The sequence below is a fragment of the Somniosus microcephalus genome, chromosome 8 (genome assembly GCF_052327205.1).
Source record: "Somniosus microcephalus isolate GS21.2 chromosome 8, FLI_Smic_1.0, whole genome shotgun sequence".
Classification (NCBI taxonomy): domain Eukaryota; kingdom Metazoa; phylum Chordata; class Chondrichthyes; order Squaliformes; family Somniosidae; genus Somniosus; species Somniosus microcephalus.
The window spans coordinates 130,383,734-130,405,222 of NC_140994.1; the positions used below are offsets into that span (position 1 = coordinate 130,383,734).

The window sequence follows — 21,489 nt, forward strand, 5'->3', positions numbered from 1 at the left end:
TCTTTGCCCCTCTTATTTTCTTTTTCACTTCTCTGCTGACCTTTCTATATATAGCCGGATTCTCGTGAAAGGTGTTACATAAATGCAAATTGTTGTTGTTGTTGTACCCTATCGACTTCCTCAATCATTTTAACCACCTTGGTCAGATCACCCCTCAATCTCCTAACCTCAAGGGTTTACAAGGCAAGTTTATGCAACCTGTTGTCATAATTTAGCCCCTTAAGCCCCGACACTATTCTGGTCAATCTGCCCTGCTCCTCCTCCGAGGCCAAAGATTCTGATGTCAAAGACTCACCCTGAGGAATAGCGGAAAGCCACGACCGTAATAACCGACAGCGAAGTAATCGGGAGTCGGCCGCAGGATTTTCATGATGTTCTCATAGAATGTGGCTTGCTGTTTCTGCAAGTAGACAAATAAGGCTCCATAAGTGCAAGAAAAAAAATGCTACAAAATTTCAATCAACTTTCTTGTAAGTTTACAGTATTCAATGTCAAAACATGAAGACCTGGAGTTTCCTCCTTGGACGCAACCCGGTAGCTGCACCTGAAATTGTGCCCGCTTTGCCAATAGTAACTTACACCCAAGTACCCTCCCAATCTCGTTAGATAATACCCAAACTCAGAATGGGCGTGAATTAGCATAAATCAGCAGAAACGATCAGTGCTCGAGAAACATCGAACCTACCATCCCGAAGTACAAGGGCAGCAGGTGCATGGGGACACTATCACCTCCAAGTTCCCCAACAAGTCACACCACATCCTGAGTTGGACATATATCGCCGTTCCTTCATTGTTGCTGGGTCAAAACCCTGGAACTCTCGACCTGAAAGCATTGTGGAAGCACCTTCACCACATGGATTGCAGAGGTTGAAGAGAAGGCGGTTCACCACCATCTTCTCAAGGGCAACTAGGGATGCGCAATGAATGCCGGCCTTGCCAGTGATGCCCATATCCCCAGAATGAACACCAGTATTTTTCTTTTTCGAGTCTTAAAATTTCAAAGTTCAACTCATTGAACCGTCATTCATGCACCACAGGCACAGCATGTTTATGAACCTGCAATCGGGGAAGCTTTTCAATTTGTGTACAGCCTCCTCAATGGCAGATGGATGAAGATGTGGTCGCCTGGTCCGGAACTGTAACCATTCACACCTGGAACAACCCTGCATTCCATCCTGGACTCTGTTGAGTTGGCTGGTCTCAGTGCCACTGAGGGAGGGAGGAGGGCAACTGGGACAGCAGTCAGGTCACTACTGTTGGTCCCTAAGGGGGTGGGAAGGTGTGGGAAAAAAACCCGCCAGAATTCTTGTTCGCTGTTCTGTTGGAACGTGCATGTGTCAGACTGTTTTTTAAAAGGTAATGGACTAGTACATGTTGGTATGCTAGAGGGCGTGACAAGGTAGGTGCTAGAGGCTGTTTCCCCTGGCTGGAGAGTCTAGAACCAGAGGGTCACAGTCTCAGGATAAGGGGTCGGCCATTTAGAACTGAGATGATTAGAATTTCTTCACTCAGAGGGCTATGAATCTTTGGAATTCTCTACCCCAGAGGGCTGTGGATGCTCAGTCAATGAGTAGATTCAAGACGAGATCGATAGATTTTTTTACACTAAGGGAATCGAGGAATATGGGGATAGGGCGGGAAAGTGGAGTTGATGTAGAAGTTCAGCCATGATCTTACTAATTGGTGGACAGGCTCGAGGGGCCGAATGGCCTACTCCTGTTCCTATTTCTTATGTTCTTATGTCAGTGCAGACGACAGCTGAGAGCAGTGGAACATGACTGCAAGGCCCTCCCCATTTCCGAATTGCCTGTCGGTGTTCACTATCCAGGCTGACATGTGAGGAATGGCACTAGGGTGAGGTTGTACAGGAACCTTACCCCCATCAACAGATTGGCATTGAGAAGAGAGGAGAAACAGTCAGAGCTTTTTTTCCCCCAGACTATTTTGTGAAAGAATTGATCTGCAGGATGAAGGATGAATCTGCCTCTTCACCGCGCCTAGGGAGCCACTGTTACCTTTGGTCTCCGCACACACTGTGCAACCCCGGGGGTTCTGCCGCAGGAAACGTAAGTGGGCCTGCGGCACAGATGCACCGTCTCAGCCCACTGCCTCATTTTGCTGAGGTACGCGATCATTGGGATCAGCGTAGAACGGGTCCTTATTTCCTTTTAATTTATTCTCGGGATGTGGGTGTCACTGGCAATGCCAGCATTTATTGCCCATGCCGAGTTGCCCTTGAGAAGGTGGTGGTGAGCCTTCCTCTTGAACCGCTGCAGTCCGTGTGGCGATGGTGCTTCCGCAGTCCTGTTAGATTGGGAGTTCCAGGATTTTGATCCAGCAACGATGAAGGAATGGCGGTATATATGTCCAAGTCTGGATGGTGTGTGTGACTTGAAGGTGATATCGTTCCCATGCACCTGCTGCTCTTGTCTTCCTAGATGGTGGCGGTCGTAGTTTGGGGAGCAGGGCTGCCGAAGGAGCCATGGCGAGTTGCTGCAGTGCATCCTGTCATGACTCCCTCAAGGAATGGCCAACCACTGGCGCATCAGCCAGCATTTAAGGAACCAGCAAGGGTTAGAAGAGAAGGCGATAAAACTATACCTTACCTAATGTATATCTGGTGCCTGTCCTAGTGACCTCCGCAGACTGGGGATGAAGACACAATAGGGCGAGTTTTTAATTTTACTTACAACCCCTCCCACCAACCCAGGACAAGCTAAAGCACTCGGAGGGGGGAGGGGTCCTTCTGGCTGCTGTACTTTGGGCCAGGCGGCCAATGGATACCAACAGAGAAACATCAAGCCTTGGTAGGCGTGGTAAGCTGCTCATGGGAACTTACCAGGTTCTGGCTGAGAAGCTCGTAGTCAAATATTTCCATTTCAAACTGATCTGCCAGCTCTTTGCAGAGGTTCAGGGCTTCCTCCCACATCTAAAAGAGAAGCAGCATCCGTCAGCAAGTGGCCATGGTACTGTGCCAGCATTAAGTAGGTTGATTAGCGGGGGGTTGGCGGGGGGGGCAGGGGGTGGGGTGGATGTAAGTAAGAGTGAATATTTCTGTATTCTCTTTCTGTCTGTGTTCAGACAATCCCTTCACCTCTGACATTTGGGCCTGACTCCAGTTCAGTCATGAGAGGGAAGCGCCCACTCTCTGATTACGAGTGGATGTCAGGGGAGGGGGGGGACGGGGGCGGGGGCAGGGGCAGCAGATGGCTCCAGGCTGTAATCAAGAGCTGGTGGGGGGAGAGCCTGAGAGATTGAGGTCTCGCGATCGGGAGGAGGGGTGGGGAGTGACAAAGATCGGAAGGGGTGAGTCCCCCCAGGCCTCCCAAAGAAGCCTTCGTCCTCCTCAACCCCGATCTCTCAGGCTCTCTCCCCCTCCCGCTCGTGGCCCCGATCTCTCAGGCTCTCTCCCCCTCCCGCTCGTGGCCCCGATCTCTCAGGCTCTCTCCCCCTCCCGCTCGTGGCCCCGATCTCTCAGGCTCTCTCCCCCTCCCGCTCGTGGCCCCGATCTCTCAGGCTCTCTCCCCCTCCCGCTTGTGGCCCCGATCTCTCAGGCTCTCACCCCCTCCCGCTCGTGGCCCCGATCTCTCAGGCTCTCTCTCCCTCCCGCTCGTGGCCCCGATCTCTCAGGCTCTCTCCCCCTCCCGCTCGTGGCCCCGATCTCTTAGACTGGAGCACATAACCCAAGCTGACACTCCAGTGCAGTACTGAGGGAGCGTTGCACTGTCAGAGGTGCCGTCTTTCAGATGAGACGTCTGTCTATTAGAAGAACAGGGGAGTTCTTCCCGGTGTCCTGGCCAATATTTATCCCTCAACCAACTTCACTAAAACAGATTATCTGGTCATTATCTCATTGCAGTTTGTGGGACCTTGCTGTGTGCAATTTGACTGCCACGTCTGCTACATTCTAACAGTGACTACACTTCAAAACTACTTACAGTAATTGACTGTAAGGTGCTTCAGGACATCCTGAGATTGTGAAAGGTGCTATAGTTCTTTCTTTCCTTCTTTCTTTATTGCTTTCAATTCTCAATAAAACCTGATTTGTAGTTTGTAGTGTGCGACACTTGGCCTTTCTGTTATTTGTCTGTCCAGCACATTATAAGACATTTCTTGTTGTTTTCAGTGAGTTTATCACCTGCAAGAAAGAGTTTATTGCTCACCAGAGCATACGGCATTATCACATGCTTTGCACACAAGGTCATGCTTGCCAGGGATAGCCGTCCTCTGCATTAGCATAAGAAGAAATAACTGGTGAGAGCACTAATTGGAACACCCATGCTGGCACATGTTGGGGCCAAAAATATATCACCCATGCTGGTTGGCACATGTTGGGTCCAGATTTATATCACCCATGCTGGTTGGCACATGTTGGGGCCAAAAATATATCACCCATGCTGGTTGGCACATGTTGGGTCCAAAATCCTGCTCTACCACATTATTAGATATTACTATTCCCATTTTATTTGTTTTGTTTTCCACTTCAGCTGTTTAATGGCATGTGCCCCTTTTGGCCAGACCAAAGGATTGGGGGATTGGATTGGACTCCACCACACTGAGCCAATCAGAGAGTTCCCTCCCTCCCTCCTTTATGGGGAGGATACCACAGATGCCTCAGGAATGGAGGCCTCTATGCAAACTGAAATTACATGACATACAGAAAAATAAATGGAATCAGAGCAGCAAGATTGGTTATGAAAACACAAGCGATACCATGCAATACACCACAACAACAGGCATGGATGCACCAGCAGCTTGGCTTAGTGGTAGCACTCTCGCCTCTGAGTCAGAAGTTGTGGGTCCAAGTCCTACTCCAGATACCTGAGCACCTAATCTCGGCTGGCACTTCAGTGCAGTAGTGAGAAAGGCGCTGCATTGTCGGAGGTGCCGTCTTTCAGATGAGATGTTAAACCAAGGCTCCGTCTGCCATCTCAGGTGGATGTAAAAGATCCCATGGCACTATTTAAAGAAGAGCAGGGTAGTTCTCCCAGTGTCCTGGCCAATCTTCCTTTAAACAGTGAACAACACCAAAAACAGATTGTCTGGTCGTTTATCTTATTGCTGTTTGTGGGACCTTGCTGTGCACAAATTGGCTACCGTGTTTGGCAACAATATAACAAGTAATTCATTGGCTGCAAAGCACTTTGGGATGTCCTAAGGATGTGAATGACACTATTTAATGGAAATTCTTCCTTTGAAGCATCCAGTAACCAGGACATACCCATAGCCTAAATCACCTGGGTATCTACTAAACATGGGCAGGCAGCTGGAGACACATGGCCTGTCGTTACTGGACTTGGGAATGGTGAAGCTGATTGAAACTAGGAGCAGGTCCACCGAGATACTCTCGGACCTGCTTCCACCAAACAGCAGCCCCCAATCAAACAATGAATGGGTCATCTTCAGGACTGAAGTCTCGGGCATTGCTTGCAAATGAGTGGGCCGAAAGGAGCAATGTTGGTCAGTGAGTGGTAATTGTCCGATATTTGGACAAAACTGTTGCAGTTTCCTTTAACAAATTAGTTTGGACGATCTCAATCCAGTTCCTAGTGCACATAGGGCCACCGTACAAAACTGTTCCTAATCTCACTCAGAGAGGCCAAAGATGGCTGGTGTGGAAAATAGAAGATTGTCACACTGGTTGTCATCTGCATCCAACCTGTGCTGTACCTAACCCGGGAGAGCTTGAGGCTGACACTGGGTGCCTGACATGGGATAGTGTTCCATTCCCCAGCACTAACATCTTGCTTTTAAAACTACTAAATTCACAAAACAAATGCTTGTGATGCTGTTAGGATCTGGAGGTTCAATCTCATCTGTCTTGCACTTACCTTTCCCTTGTCAAAGTAATTAATGATGGTTTTGTACAGATTTTCTTTCAGCTGCCGCTGTGTTTGGGAAATGTGGAAGTCTCTTGGCATAACGTGGGATGTACATTGCTCATCAGACCACTAAAGTAGAGAATGAAAACTGGGTCAGTTCACACATGTATAAGGGCTCCATAGCCTGTAAGAGATTTCTTTTGAGGGTGACATTCCTTTTATTTTTCTCTCCTTTTTTCAACATTCTTGGATTCCCCACAGCAACTCCAACAGAGAGTGCAGGCAAGTGACTTGTTCCCAGACCAATGCCGCTTTTGAAAAAAGTCGCCAGGTGCGAGAGCGACCCAAGACTATTTCCTTCATTTTGTTTCTTCCTTCTCCCTGTTGGGCAGTGCCTGGTTCTGAACTATACCTTCCACTGTGCCACATCTAAAGATTAGTGAGCTAGTGTTCTAGAGGATTGGAGAGGCAATTGGCAATGGTAGCCCAATTGCCCCTCACAGGTGGCTTTTTGGGAAGACTTAGTTGTCCCTGTGCCTTTGAACCTCTATTTAGCAACAAACAACAACAACTTGTATTTATATAGCGCCTTTAACGTAGTAAAACATCTCAGGGTGCTTCACAGGAGCGTTATCAAACAACATTTGACACCATTGTCACACCTTGCTTGGCTGCAGGTTGCTGACCAAGCTGCGATACCTGGATGTGCTCTCTCCGTTTCTTGCTCTCCAGAAAAGAAGGCAAGGGTATGCTCTTGGGAGACACCTTCCATACAGTAAGTGAAAGGACCCTGTTATTTAACAGAACGATTGGGTCGGTAAGGAGGGTGGGGGCGGTGTGTTCTCTTCCTGTGGGGTGGTGCCTGCCCACCACTCAGCAACTGCCTCAGTGTGATGACTGAAATTGGAAAGTTACACTGTAGGCACCGACCACAACTCCAGGCACTCTATGATTCAGCTCTCCTGTCGAACTGACCCTGAATAAAAATGCAACGAGTAATGCTGGTGAAGACCCACCCTGGCACTCCATGATGCAGATTGGGGCCCCGGCTGTTACTGTACTGTCCTAACTATGAGGGTCTTAAAAAAAATAAAAAGCTCCTCTACCCAATGCTACAGCTGAGCAACATGTTACAAACCCAGTTAATACTTCAGCAACTCTCATCATCCACTAGTGGGTATAGGATGGTGCAGTGTTTTGGACACCAGTTAGTCATACATGAGATAGCTCAGTTAAGGATGAGGTTCACTGATTTTATGCCAGGTTTCTTGGAAGGCTGGTCAAGACCAGCTCACTGGTCCTATTTAAGAGACAGGTCAGTGCTGTGATGGAAAGAGAGCAGGGTTGGTATTCTGGGAGCATGAAGCCAAATGGGCTGAATGGCCACTTTTATCTGGCTCTATCTTATAAGTGAGCAAGTAAATTGATGGAGGTGTCTTGAAGGACTGGTGTGACATCAATCAATTTTTTTTATATTTATTAGTTCGTGGGATGTGGATGTCGCTGGCAAGGCCAGCATTTATTGCCCATCCCTAATTGCCCTTGAGAGGGTGGTGGTGAGCCGCCTTCTTGAACCATTGTTCTTTGTAGCGGTTTGGTACAACTGAGTAGTTTGCCATTTCAGAGGACAGTTAAGAGTCAACCACATTGTTGTGGGTCTGGAGAGCTTCAGCAATGATCTTCACTGGGCTGCAATTCCTAGAACAGAAATAAGATACTCCAGAGACAAATAAAATTCCCACTCCTACCATTATCCCACTCCACTTTCTCAAATAATTTCCGGGTTTGATTTGAACTACCAGGTTCCCTGCCCCTACAGACTTGGTCATCATATCAACTCAAAGCTGCTGAAAATGGGACAAATCCCCAAACAAACAGTAAAATGAAACAAGAAGAAAAAAATGAAGGGATGAGATCATAGGGGTGAAGCTTTCACACAGAATTCCTCTGTCTGGTAAATCTTTGTAAAAGCCAACCCCTTGTTGCCTTGAGAAGGGGTAATGCACTGCCTCCTTGAGGATCAGACCGGGTAAGGACAGCAGGTTCCCTTCCCTGAAGGACATTAGGGAACCAGTCGAGTTTTTTTTAGGATGATCTGGCACTTTTCCACAGCCACAACATTACTCTGCCAAGATAAGTGTTTTCGGTAAAACACTGGAACAATTTCATGCAGGCGAACAGGCACACTTGTTACCAATACTACACAACACATTTCCAACTCATTAATGTCATTCCTTGTTGCATGAAACTTAATTTTACCTCTCGTACCCATGCAGATTCATCATATACTTTGTGTAAATTTCTTATTGCCCCTACAGGGTTGAACTTTAAACAGAGTGGTTAGAATGTGGAACTCACTCCCACATGGAGTAGTTGAGGCAAATAGCAGAGATGCATTTAAGGCAAAGCTAGATAACTACATTCGAGAAAAAGTAATAGAAGGATATGCTGATAGAATGAGATGAAGTAGGGTGGGAGGAGGCTCGTGTGGAGGATAAACACCTGCACAGACCAGTTGGGCCGAGTGGCCTGTTTCTGTGCTGTAAAATTCTATGAATTTAGATGTGAAATGTAAGGAAAAATGAGACACAGATCTTTGAAGAAAAGTTTAAGGGAACAAAGATATTTTTCTTGGGAAAAATTATGAGATATTTAGGATCCCTCTGGTCTCCATATTATAAAAAAAGATATAGAGGCACTGGAGAAGGTGCAAAAAAGATTTACTAGAATTATACCAGAACTGAGAGGTTATAACTATCAGGAAAGATTGAACAGGCTGGGGCTCTTTTCTCTAGAAAAGTGAAGACTGAGGGATGACCTGATAGAGGTCTTCAAGATTATGAAAGGGTTTGATAGGGTAGATGCCGAGAAGATGTTTCCACTTTTGGGGGAGACCAGAACTAGGGGACATAAAGAAAGTTAGTCACTAATAAACCCAATAGGGAATTCAGGAGAAACTTCTTGACCCAGAGAATAGTTAGAATTTGGAACTTGCTACCCCACAAGGAGTAGTTGAGGTGAATAGTATAGATGCATTCAAGGGGAAGCACATGAAAGAGAAAGGAATGGAAGGATATGTTGATGGGGTTAGATGAAGAGGGGTGGGAGGAGGCTTGTGTGGAGCATGAACACCAGCATGGACCTGTTGGGCCAAATAGCCTATTTCTGTGCAGTAAATACTTTGTAATACTTTGCAAAGTGGGAGCTTGTGAATGATTAGAATTAAATTGGGATTCAGGATAGGATTCCTGCTGTCAACATTTTAGAAGAGCAACTTCACCGATCAGGAGATTGGAAGGAAGAGTGGTTGGACTTGCTGTCAACTTTATACCACTTACGTTGAAACGACTTCAGATTAAACTGTAACAGTATCAGCAAAAGGGCCACTATTGAAAGGCAAACTCAAAACCAATATTGGGAAGTTTTTGACACGAAGAGTGACCAACATGTGGAATGAACTTCTGGGTTATCTTAAAATTGGAACAAGTCTATTCAGTAGTGAAATTAGGAAGGACTTTTTCCACACAAAAGCTAGTAGAAATCTGGAAAACTCTCCCCCAAAAGTGTGTGGATGCTTGGGGTCAATTAGACCTTTCAACACTGAGTTCGATAGAATTTTGTTGGGTAAGGGTATCAAGGGATATGGAACCAAGGCAGTTAAATGGAGTTGAGGTGCGAATCAGCCATGATCTAATTCAATGGCGGAGCAGGCTTGAGGAGCTGAATGGCCTACTCCTGTTCCTAATGTTGCTATATTCTTATGAGGTAAAAATCCTGGAATCATTTAGTATACAGTTGGATTCTGTAATAGGGATGGGGGCAAGAATATGTAGAATTTTCTGAATGGATGATCTAAGATGCACCTTATAGCTTTGCTCAGCAAAATGGGCCAAATGGCCTTCTTCATCTGTACCTATCAATTGATCATCTCCATGAGATATTTTTTTAATTACTTGTGGATGCCACGATTGAGAACAGACAGCACTGTGTGGTGGGGTGGGGTGACAGTAGGCAGTAATGTCACCACATTCACTTCGAATCTCCACATCAATGTAGTTCCAATTTCAATTCACACTTAAAACACTGATGGTCTGGTTATAAGGTCTGAACACTCTGCCTGACCCAAGCTCAGTCATAAGATGCAGATCTCAACTATACCGCAGCCAACCCTGTTTCCCTACATACACAGGGTTAAATCACCTACGGGACATCTAGCAGTCAGAGCGTGTTGCTGTGGCTGAGTTGGAAACTGGAGGGCTATCAGTATCTGGCGCCTTTTCTTAGATCCTTCCCTACCTAAGCCCTCCCCCACTAGCTAACCCCCCACAACCACCATACCTAACCTAAGAACAATGAGCATGGTAAATTATGCACCAGGAGGTTTCCTGGCCTATGCTTAACCTCTGACCACTACCCAATAATCAACACTAGTCATGCCCTTGTGCAGTGCTAGCTCAACTGTCTGTAAACCTCTGTGTGTGTATCTGGGAGCGTTATATACCCTAAAAAGTACCTTTTATTACTTTAAATAAGAATAAATATTAGAAGCTTCTCCTGGTTAAAGCTGTGGGTAGATGAACTGGACAGACCAGGTGGTGCCAGGTTCAATCCCCACTCTATGCTGAGTCAGCTAATCTCCGCCAGAATGGAAGTAGGGGTTCTGTAATTGGCTTTGTGCCTTTGTGTTGGGGATGGGAAAATATTCTACCCAGCAACTCCTGCTAGAAAGTGTGTACGTATGGGTTTTGGGCGAGGACAGGGATTGGGTTTGACCTTCATGTCTGCTTACGGCCACATGGACTTCCAGCAAACAGTCCTTTTTTTATTCATTCTTGGGATATGGGCATCGTTGACAAAGCAGACATTTATTGCCAATCCCGAGTGGCCCTTGAGCCTTCTGCTTGAAATGCTGCAGTCCATGTGGTGAAGTTGCTCCCACAGTGCTGTTAGGTAAGGAGTTCCAGGATATTGACCCAGTGACGATGCAGGAACGATGATATAAGTCCAAGCTGGGACGATGTGTAACTTGTAGTGTAACTTGGAGGGGAACTTGGAGGCAATGGTGTTCCCAGGCACTTGCTGCCCTTGTCCTTCTAGGGGGTGGAGCTCATGGGTTTGGGGGATGGGGAGCTACCGAAGAAGCCTTGGTGAGTTGCTGTATTACATCCTGTCTAGACTCCCTGGAGGAACAGCTAACCACTGGAGCACCAGCCAGCGTTTAAGGAACCAGCAAGAGTTAGCAGAGGTGGCAAGAAAAATATATATTACCTGAAATTGAGGTGGTTAATCTGCATAGGAAAGAACATAGGAACAGGAGTAGGCCAGTTAACCCCTCGAGTCTGTTCTGCCATTCAATGAGATCATGGCTGATCCATATCTTAACTCCATCTGCCCGCTGTGGCTTCGTAATCCTTAATATCCTTGCATAACAAAAATCTATCAGCTCAGTTTTGCAATTTTCAATTGACCCCGAGCCTCAACAGGTTTTTGAGGGAGAGAGTTCCAGATTTCCACTACCCTTTGTGTGAAGAAGTGCTTTCTGACATCACCCCTGAACGGCCTAGCTCTAAGTTTGAGGTTATGTCCCCTTGTTTTGGACATCCCCATCAGAGGAAATAGTTTCTCTCTATTTACCCTTTCAATTCCTTTGATCATCTTAAATGCCTTAATTAGATCACCCCTTAATCTTCTATATTCCAGGGAATACAAGCCTAGTCTATGCAACCTGTCCTAATAATTTAACCCTTTTAGCCCCAGTATCATTCTAGTGAATCTGCGCTGCACCCCCTCCAAGGCCAATATATTCTTCCTGAGGTGCGGTGCCCAGAACTGAACACTGTACTCTAAATGAGGTCTAACCAGAACTCTGTACAGCTGTAAGATAACTTCCACCCCTTTGTATTCCCGCCCTGTTGAGATAAAACCTTTTTAATTATTTTGTGTCCACCAGCTATTAGTGATTTCTGTACTTGGACTCCTAAAGTTCTCTGTTCCTCCACAGTTCCTCGCTTCTCGCCATTTAGAAAATACTCTATGTTTCTTAGGCCCAAAGTGGATGACCTCACACTTTCCCCACATTGAACTCCATCTGCCACAGTTTTGCATGATGATTCATCAAATGGAGTATTTGGATCTGATAGTTAAACACTGGCTCCTTTCCCATCTCTACACTCAGCTGTGCATTTTTGTTAAAAGGAAAGTTCCTAACCTTGAGCAGCTTAGCATGCAGGAGGAGTGTGTAGGCAGCCTCAGTGTAGTTTTCACAGTCCAGGTGCAGATCTCGAAGCTTGTACAAATATCTGCAGAGCACAAACAAAACACTGAGAAATGCTGAAGATTACTGTTATCGTCTCTGTAATTACTGAGCTGTAATTAACTCTAGAAAAATTTAATAAATTATATGATTTTAGATGGTTGCAATGATCGGTATTGTCAAAATAACATTCATTAGTGAACATAATTGTTCTCAAGGGATGCAATACTAGGATAATGTTTGGTAACAAGGCTTTGTAGAGCAACCAGTTAAAGACTGGAAATTACTGTCAGTGATGTTGTTGTGTGAAGGCTTTACATGCCCCTCCCCATTTATTTTAAATGGGTTACTGCCTCCATTAAAATGACAGAGAGAGGAGTTTAATCTGAATGCATTCAGCGTTTCTCTGATAACATCGCTCAAAGTAATTTTCAGTAAATGCCTTGACTTATTCTGGCACCCCGGAGTGCTCTGCGACATTGCAGAACATATACTTCTGCAGCAAGTTCATTTTACCTGATTTCTTCTCATAGAGTCATAGAGAGTTTTACAGCACAGAAAGAGGCCCTTCGGCCCATCGTGTCTGCGCCGCCCATCCATCCCTGTCCAGTCTAATCCCATTTTCCAGCATTTGGTCCATAGCCTTGTATGCAATGGCATTTCAAGTGCTCATCCAAATGCTTCTTGAATGTTGTGAGGGTTCCTGCCTCTACCACCCTTTCAGGCATTGAGTTCCACATTCCAACCACCCTCTGGGTAAAAAAGTTCCTCCTCAAATCCCCTCTAAATCTCCTGCCCCTTACCCTGAATCTATGTCCCCTTGTTATTGACCCCCCTACTAAGGGGAAAAGTTCCTCTTTATCTACCCTATCTATGCCCCTCATCATTTTGTACACCTCAATCAGGTCCCCCCTCAGCCTTCTTTGCTCCAAGGAAAACAACCCCAGCCTGTCCAGCCTCTCTTCATAGCTGAGGCACTCCATCCCAGGTAACATCCTGGTGAATCTTCTCTGCACCCTCTCCAAAGCAATCACATCCTTCCTATAGTGAGGCGACCAGAACTGCACACAGTACTCCAGCTGTGGCCTCACCAGCGTTTTGTACAGCTCCATCATAACCTCCCTGCTCTTATATTCTATGCCTCGGCTAATGAAGGCAAGTATCCCATATGCCTTTTTAACCACCTTATCTACCTGTTCCGCTGCCTTCAGGGATCTATGTACATGTACACCAAGGTCCCTCTGACCCTCTGTACTTCCTAGGGTCCTACCACTCATTGTGTATTCCCTTGCCTTATTTGTCCGTCCAAAATGCATCACCTCGCACTTTTCAGGGTTAAATTCCATTTGCCACTTTTCCGCCCATCTGACCAACCCGTTTATATCGTCCTGTAGCCTGAGGCTTTCCTCCTCGCAATTTACCACCCCACCAATTTTCGTGTCATCTGCGAACTTACTGATCATACCTTTTACATTCTCATCCAAATCATTTATGTAGATCACAAACAACAAGGGACCCAGCACCGATCCCTGAGGTACCCCACTGGACACAGGCTTCCAGTCACAAAAGCAACCTTCGACCATCACCCTCTGCCTCCTGCCACTCAGCCAGTTTAGGATCCAACGCGCCATCTTCGCCTCTCCTTATACCTTCTCTCCTATTTCCCCCCTTTTATTCCCCCTGCTAGTTTTCATGATCCTTTATTGCCTCTCTCGTAGCTCCTCATATCCTCTCTCCTACACCCCCTCCTTTTTATTCCCCCTCCTCATCCTCTCTATAGCCCCTCTCTGTGCTCTTCTAATGACTTCACTCCTAGCTCCTCTTTATACCCTCTCTCCTAGCTCCCCTTTTCCTTTAGGTCTCCTTTCTTAGCTCCCTTTCTTAGTTGGAAGGTAGGAAGCGGAGAGCAGGGATAAAGGCATTGTTCTCTGAATGGCGGGATGTGACAAGCGGCGTTCCACAGGGATCTATACTGGGGCCTCAGCTTTTCACCAAAATTGTCAATGACTTGGATGGAGGAATAGAGATTTGTATATCAAAGGTTGCAGTTAACAGTAAGGTAGGTGCCACAGTAAGTTTATCTCCCCTTTCCTAGCTCTTTTCTCCTACAGCCTCTCTCCTTTAACTCCCCTCTCCTAGCTCCCCTTCTCCTTTATATTCCCTCTACTAATTCCAGTTCTCTTTTCTATTCCCTCTCCATCCTCCCTTTCCCTTTTATAGGCCAACTCCTTTATATCCCCTCTCCTAACTTCCCTTTTCCTTTCCATTGCCTCTCCTTGCTCCGCTCTTCTTTATATCACCTATCCCAGCTTCAAAATCCACCTCAATTCTCTCAGCTCCACTTCTCCTTGCTTCACTCCTCTCCGAGCGTCTGTCTCCTAGTTCCCCTCACCTTTATAGCCCCTCACTTAGCTCCCCTTTTGTTGTACGCCTTCTCCTAACTCCATTTACCCACCTTTCCGTATCCCTTGATACCCTTACCTAACTAAAATCGATCTCAGTTTAGGTCCTGATCCATGATGCCAGCGGAAAGCTGTGCTTAAAGGGTGTGCAGGTCAGAGATGAGGCAAATACACTGCTGCCCTGATTGTCCGACTCACCCTCCCCGTGAACTTAGCACCCTGAGAGGATGGTGGGTTGCAGAACTAACCCTCAGGAATCTAAGCTTGGGACCAACAAATACTACGATTGTAAAGATATTTATATAAAACTTAAGGCACCTTATCTTAACAGTGACAAAAGGGGTTTAAAAATAAACAATTTTACGTAGGGATATTGCTGAACTGGAGTAGCAAATTAGGATGTAGGTGTCTCTTGAACAAGGCATTGTGGAACCTGTCAATCATTGTGATATAAAGAAAGGCTTACATTTCTATAGCACCTTTCAAAACCAAAGCGCTTTACAGCCAATGAAGTATAGTCACTGTTGTAATGAAGGATACGTTGCAGCACACAGCAAGCCGCCACAAACAGCAATGAGGTAACGACCAGAAAATCTGTTTTTGTGATGTTGGTTGAGGGATAAATATTCACCAGGACACTGGGGAGAACTCTCATATTCTTCAAATAGTGCCATTGGATCTTTTAGGTCCACATGAGAAGGCAGACGGGGCTTCCATTTAACATCTCATTCAACAGTACTGCAACACCCTCAATATTGCAATGGAGTGTTGGCCTAGAATTTGTGCTCAAGTCTCTGGAGTGGGACTTGAGCTAACAACCTTCTGACTCAGAGACACAGAATGGCACAGCCGACACGTGCCAGAAGCCCCTGATTGGCACCATTGTGATTGGTAGCTGAGGGTTTATTGTGCGGAGTTAACTGTACAGCTGGGGTCCTTCACCCAGCTCAGTTGAAGCTCAGCATGGTTCTCAGTCTTGGTGCACATGGCCCTAGTGGTGCCAAAGAATAATGGGGGAGGGGAGGGAGGAGGCTGTCAGGACTGCCAGAATTAATGTGTTTTTTTTTGTAATGATTTTCTCCGGGTTCCCTCCTCCCTTACTGAAGCTGTAGTCTCTTACTGTGGTACAGTATCTGCTGCCCTCTGGCGCTTCACTCAATTAGCCCTAGACAAGGCTATCCAACCCCGGAGGGCATCACAGACCTGCCAGATTCTACCCTCACCTGCCACATCTCAGAAGAGATCGTTGGACAACAGTCGAGACCGGAAACCCCTGGCTGATTTTCCACCCCTCTAGCCCAGAGGCCACAACTTGCACCCTGGCCGAGCCCAGATACAGGCCAGCGGGAGGGGTGTGTGGTTGGGGTGTAGAGCCTGGGCCATAGAAACATAGAAGATAGGAGCAGGAGTAGGCCATTCGGCCCCTCGAGCCTGCTCCGCCATTCAATGAGATCATGGCTGATCATCCAAACTCAGTACCCTGTCCCAGCCTTCTCCCCATATCCCTTGATCCCTTTAGCCTTAAGAAATATATCTAACTCCTTCTTGAATCTATTTAATGAATTGGCCTCAACTGCCTTCTGTGGTAGAGAATTCCACAGGTTCACCACTCTCTGGGTGAAGAAATTCCTCCTCATCTCTGTCCTAAATAGCTTACCCCTTATCTTTAGACTGTGACCCCTGGTTCTGGACTCCCCCGCCATCGGGAACATCCTTCCTGCATCTAGTCTGTCTAGTCCTGTTAGAAATTTATAAGTTTCAATGAGATCCCCTCTCATTCTTCTAAACTCCAGCGAGTATAAGCCCAATCGACCAATCTCTCCTCATACGTCATTCCTGCCATCCCAGGTATCAGCCTGGTGAATCTTCGCTGCACTCCTTCCATGGCAAGAACATCCTTCCTCAGATAAGGCGACCAAAACTGCACACAATACTCAAGATGTGGTCTCACCAAGGCCCTGTACAACTGCAGCAAGACATCCATGTTCCTGTACTCCAACCCTCTCGCTACGAAGGCCAACATACCATTTGCCTTCTTAACCGCCTGCTGCACCTGCATGCTTACCTTCAACGACTGGTGCACAAGGACACCCAGGTCTCGTTGCACTTCCCCTTCTCCCAATCTATTGCCGTTCAGATAATAATCTGCCTTCCTGTTTTTGCCACCAAAGTGGATAACCTCGCATTTATCCACATTATACTGCATCTGCCATGCATCTGCCCAATCACCCAACCTGTCCAAAGCATACTGGAGTTTCTCGGTATCCTCCTCACAGCACACACGCCCACTCAGCTTTGTGTCGTCTGCAAACTTGGAGATATTACATCTAGTTCCCTCGTCTAGATCATGAATATATATTGTGAATAGCTGGGGTCCTAGGACCGATCCCTGCGATACCCCACTAGTCACTGCCTGTCACTCGGAAAAAGACCCGTTTATTCCAACTCTTTGCTTCCTGTCTGCCAACCAGTTCTCTATCCAAGTCAGTACCTTGCCCCCAATCCCATGTGCCTTACCTTTACACGTTAATCTCTTGTGCGGGACCTTATCGAAAGCCTTCTGAAAGTCCAAATACACCACATCCACTGGTTCTCCCTTATCTATTTTACCAGTTACATCCTCAAAAAATTCCAGTAGATCAGTCAAGCACAGTTTACCTTTTGTAAATCCATGTTGACTTTGTCCGATCCTGTCACTGTTTTCCAAGTGCTCTGCTATTACATCTTTTATAATGGACTCTAGCATTTTCCCCACTACCGATAATTCCCCTTTTTCTCTCTACCACCTTTTTTGAATAGTGGGGTAACATTAGCTACCCTCCAATCCATGGGAACTGTTCCAGAGTCTGTAGAATTTTGGAAGATGACCAGCAATGCATCTACTATTTCTAGGGCCACTTCCTTAAGTACCCTAGGATGTAGATTATCAGGCCCTGGGGATTTATCGGCCTTCAATCCCGTCAATTTCCCCAACACCATTTTCCTACAAATACTGATTTCATTCAGTTCCTCCCTCTCATTAGACCCTATGTTCCCCGACATCTCTGGGAGGTTATTTGTGTCCTCCTTTGTGAAGACAGAACCAAAGTTTGTATTTAATTGGTCTTCCATTTCTTTGTTCCCCATTATAAATTCCCCTGATTCTGACTGCAAGGGACTTACGCTTGACTTCACCAATCTTTTTCTCTTCACATATCTATAAAAGTTTTTACAGTCAGTTTTTATGTTCCCTGCAAGCTTACTCTCATACTCTATTTCGCCCCTCTTATTTAATCCCTTTGTCCTCCTTTGCTGAATCCTAAACTGCCCCCAATCCTCAGGTTTACTGATTTTTCTGGCCAATTTATATGTCCTCTCCTTGGATCTTATTCTATCCCTAATTTCCCTTGTTAGCCACGGTTGAGTCACCTTTTTTGTTTTATTTTTATGCCAGACAGGGATGAACAAATTCTGTAGTTCATCCATGCGATCTTTAAATGTTTGCCATTGCCTATCCACCGTCAACCCTTTGAGTAACATTCCCCAATCAATCCTACCCAACTCTTGCCTCATACCATCGTAGTTTCCTTTATTTACATTCAGGACCCTAGTCTCTGAGTCAACTACTTCACTCTCCATCTTAATGAAGAATTCTATCATATTATGATTGCTCCGACCCAAGGGACCTCGCACAACAAGATTGCTAATTAATCCTTTCTCATTACATAATATCAGTTTAAGATAGCCTGGTCTCTACTTGGTTTCTCGACATATTGGTCCAGGAAACCATCCCGTATACACTCCAGGAATTCCTCCTCCACAGTATTGTTACTAATTTGGTTAGCCCAATCTATATATAGATTAAAGTCACCCATGATAACTGCTGTGCCCTTATTGCATGCGTCTCTAATTTCCCGTTTAATGCCATCCCCAACCTCCACATTACTGTTTGGGGATCTGTATACCACTCCCACTAACATTTTCTGCCCCTTGGTATTTCTCAGTTCTACCCATACAAATTCCACATCATTAGAGCTAATATCCTTCCTTACAATTGTGTTAATCCCCTCTTTAACCAGCAATGCTACCCCACCTCCTTTTCCTTTTTGCCTGTCTTTCCTGAATATTGAATACCCCTGGATGTTGAGTTCCCAGCCTTGGTCACCCTGGAGCCATGTTTCCGTAATCCCAATCATATCATATCCGTTTACCTCTATTTGCGCAGTTAATTCATCCACCTTATTATGAATGCTCCTCGCATTAAGACACAAAGACTTCAGGCTTGTTTTTTTTAACACTCTTAGACCTTTTAGAATTATTATTTACTGTGGCCATGTTTGATTTAAACCCTTGATTTCTTTGACTGCCACCTTTGCTTTTCTCCTTCCTGTCTTTTGCTTCTATACTTGTTTCCCTTTCCTCTGTCTCCCTGCTCAGGTTCCCAACCCCCTGCCATTTTAGTTTAACCCCTCCCCCAGAGTACTAGCAAACACTCCCCCTAGGACATCGGTCCCGGTCCTGCCCAGGTGCAAACCGTCCACTCCTGATCTGCAGGGCTCGGGACCCACTGAGCCATTGAGGCGACTGGAAGAGTTTCATGAAGCACTTTGGCAAAAGGAAAGGAGGGAAATGCATCCACGAAAGCACAAGAACTGACAGGAAAAGATTAAGAATTAGTGAGAGATTTCACTTGTTTATATTTAATATCTAGGAGTGATTACAAGGCAGTAATCTAATTGAAAGGTTGTGATTACATTAGAAACCGTGGCAGCGAAACTCCAATATGTTCCACCTGAGCGCTGGGATTAGATTACTGTCTTCACAAAGCAATCTTATTGTTGTATAATATACATGGTTTTATGTGGGAGTTTAATTGAGGTTTGGGTCAGAGGAGAGACTATGACTATTCCCCCCACCACCACTCCACTGCCTCCTTCCCCCCACCCCCCCGCCCCACCCCGTGTCAGTGACGTACCAGCGAGATCTGTGAGAGAACTTGCAGATAGGGGCACAAATACTGAAAGGCTGATCGAGAAATCATTTACATATGAACATTGACAGGCAGGAAGAGGCCCTCCGGTCCATCTAGCCTATCCCACACAACTGTGATACCTTGGGTATCACAATATATACACTCTCCACGCCACTCTAACCCCCTGGGTGATCAAAACTAGACCAGGATTAATGCTACTGATCAATTTACAGCATGGAGAATGTTAACAGTAGAGACCGGCAGTTTTTGGCAATTTTGCTCCCCCTCATCTTCGCTTAAGGACTTGGCTTAGTTGATAGCACTCCCGCCTCTGAGTCAGAAGGTCATGAGTTTGAATCCCAATCCAGAGACTTGAGCCCATGATCCAGGCTGTGCTGAGGGAGTGCTGCACTGTCAGAAGTACTGTCTTTCGGATGAGACATTAAACCGAGGCCCCATCTGCCCTCTCAGGTGGATGTAAAAGATCCCATGGCTTATTTGAAGAAGAGCAGGGGAGTTCTCCTGGTATCTTGGCCAATGTTTATCCTGCATCCAACATCACTAAAACAGATTATCTGTTCATTATCTCATTGCTGTTTGTGGGACCTTGCTGACGCAAGTTAGCTGCCGCATTTCCTACATTACAACAGTGGCTACACTTCAAAAAGTACTTCATTGGCGGTAAAGCACTTTGGGAAGTTCTGAGGCTGTGAAAGGTGCTATATAAATGCAATTCTTTCTTTTTTCCCCATGAGGAATCTTGCTGGTTTACAGTTTTATGCACACGGGCAGGTCGCTAGAACGCGTTTAAGTGTCCATTCTCCATATGTGACTCTAGAGACTGAGTATCGGTGGGCTGTTCCACCATGGGGACCCAGCCCTATGCTGTCCTCATCCCACAAGCATATGTGCACAGCAGGGGTCCGTGGGGTACAGGAACCTTGGGTCAATTTAAAAAGTATATATATTTTGTGCTGATTCAGGTGAATGGAATTTTTCCTGTTTTATGGTATCTAGCATCAAAGCAACCTCAGGTCAGGTACAGCACAGCTAGATGCTAGTAAAGCTCCCTCAACTCTGCCCCACCAAAGTGTCTCCCCCCGGCACAAAACCTCCCAACAGTGCTCTGTAATGCATCAGGGGGCCTTCCCCCCCCCAACCCCCACCATTTTTCACACCAGCCTTCCTGTACCCTCCCTGTGTGAGATTACCAGTTGATGCTGAATGAGGGACAGTTTTATGCTGTAGGCCCAAGTCTCACTCAGAACGGGATCGAGACTGACCAACCAATTTCATACAGGACCCTTCCAGCCAGCAGACAGAGGAGCTGTTCATCCCATCAGTGTGGGCTGGATTTGAACTCAGGCCCCAGAGGAGAAAGACCAGCGTCGAAGGCATTATGTCACCTAATTTCCCCCCTCCACCCCCAGCAACAAGTAGGAATCAAACCTCGATTCTTTGGGCTGCAAACCAAATATTAGACCAGACAGTGTCTTTACCTATAAGACTGTATTCAGTCTTAGAAGGAGCAGTTATGTTGCAATTGTTTGTGTTAATGCAACATATTTCAACACAGACTGAGGTTTAACTGGGGAGTGAACTAACCATCTAATCAGTGCGTCAAACTAGTAAAAGTGTCAAAACACCTCAGAGATGGTTGTAGGATAAGTGCAACATGTGAAGAATTTTATTCATTCTTGAGATGTGGGCGTCACTGGCAAGGCCAACATTTTTTGCCTATAGCTAGTTGACCTGAGAAGATGGTGTTGGGCCATCTTCTTGAACCGCTGCAGTCCTTGTGTAATCTTCAAAGCAGTTTGATACAACTGAGTGGCATGCTCGGTTCAGAGGGCAATTAAAAGTCAACCACGTTGGTATGTGTAGTGTATGTAACCGTTCCACCTTTAAGAGAACTATTTTAAGGGTTGCACTACTTTATCTTGGCGGCTGTATACTGTAATACCGGTGGTGACCACACCGGTATATAAGTGCTGTGTAAGGATTTATTGGGCAGTTCCGCCCTGACCTTCAACTAGCAAAGACCTGTTAAAGTTTACTCTT

The 21,489-nt window shown here is 46.0% G+C and overlaps 1 protein-coding gene across 2 annotated transcripts in view; it reads right to left on the minus strand.

Annotated features, from left to right (window-relative positions):
• Nucleotides 1-268: 268 nt before the first annotated feature.
• Nucleotides 269-21,489, minus strand: part of LOC147113792 (dedicator of cytokinesis protein 2-like) — an 80,211-nt gene continuing 58,990 nt past the window's right edge. The window contains exons 8-11 of one of the 2 annotated variants that reach the window (XM_085995118.1): nucleotides 12,031-12,121; nucleotides 5,832-5,951; nucleotides 2,840-2,929; nucleotides 269-400 (exon numbers count right to left, since the gene is read on the minus strand). In XM_085995118.1, the coding sequence (XP_085851244.1) occupies nucleotides 284-400; nucleotides 2,840-2,929; nucleotides 5,832-5,951; nucleotides 12,031-12,121 (418 nt within the window). In that variant the 3' untranslated portion in view covers nucleotides 269-283. Of the gene's footprint in view, nucleotides 401-2,839; nucleotides 2,930-3,938; nucleotides 4,139-5,831; nucleotides 5,952-12,030; nucleotides 12,122-21,489 lie in introns of those variants that run through there. The other variant, XR_015079272.1, reaches the window with a different exon arrangement.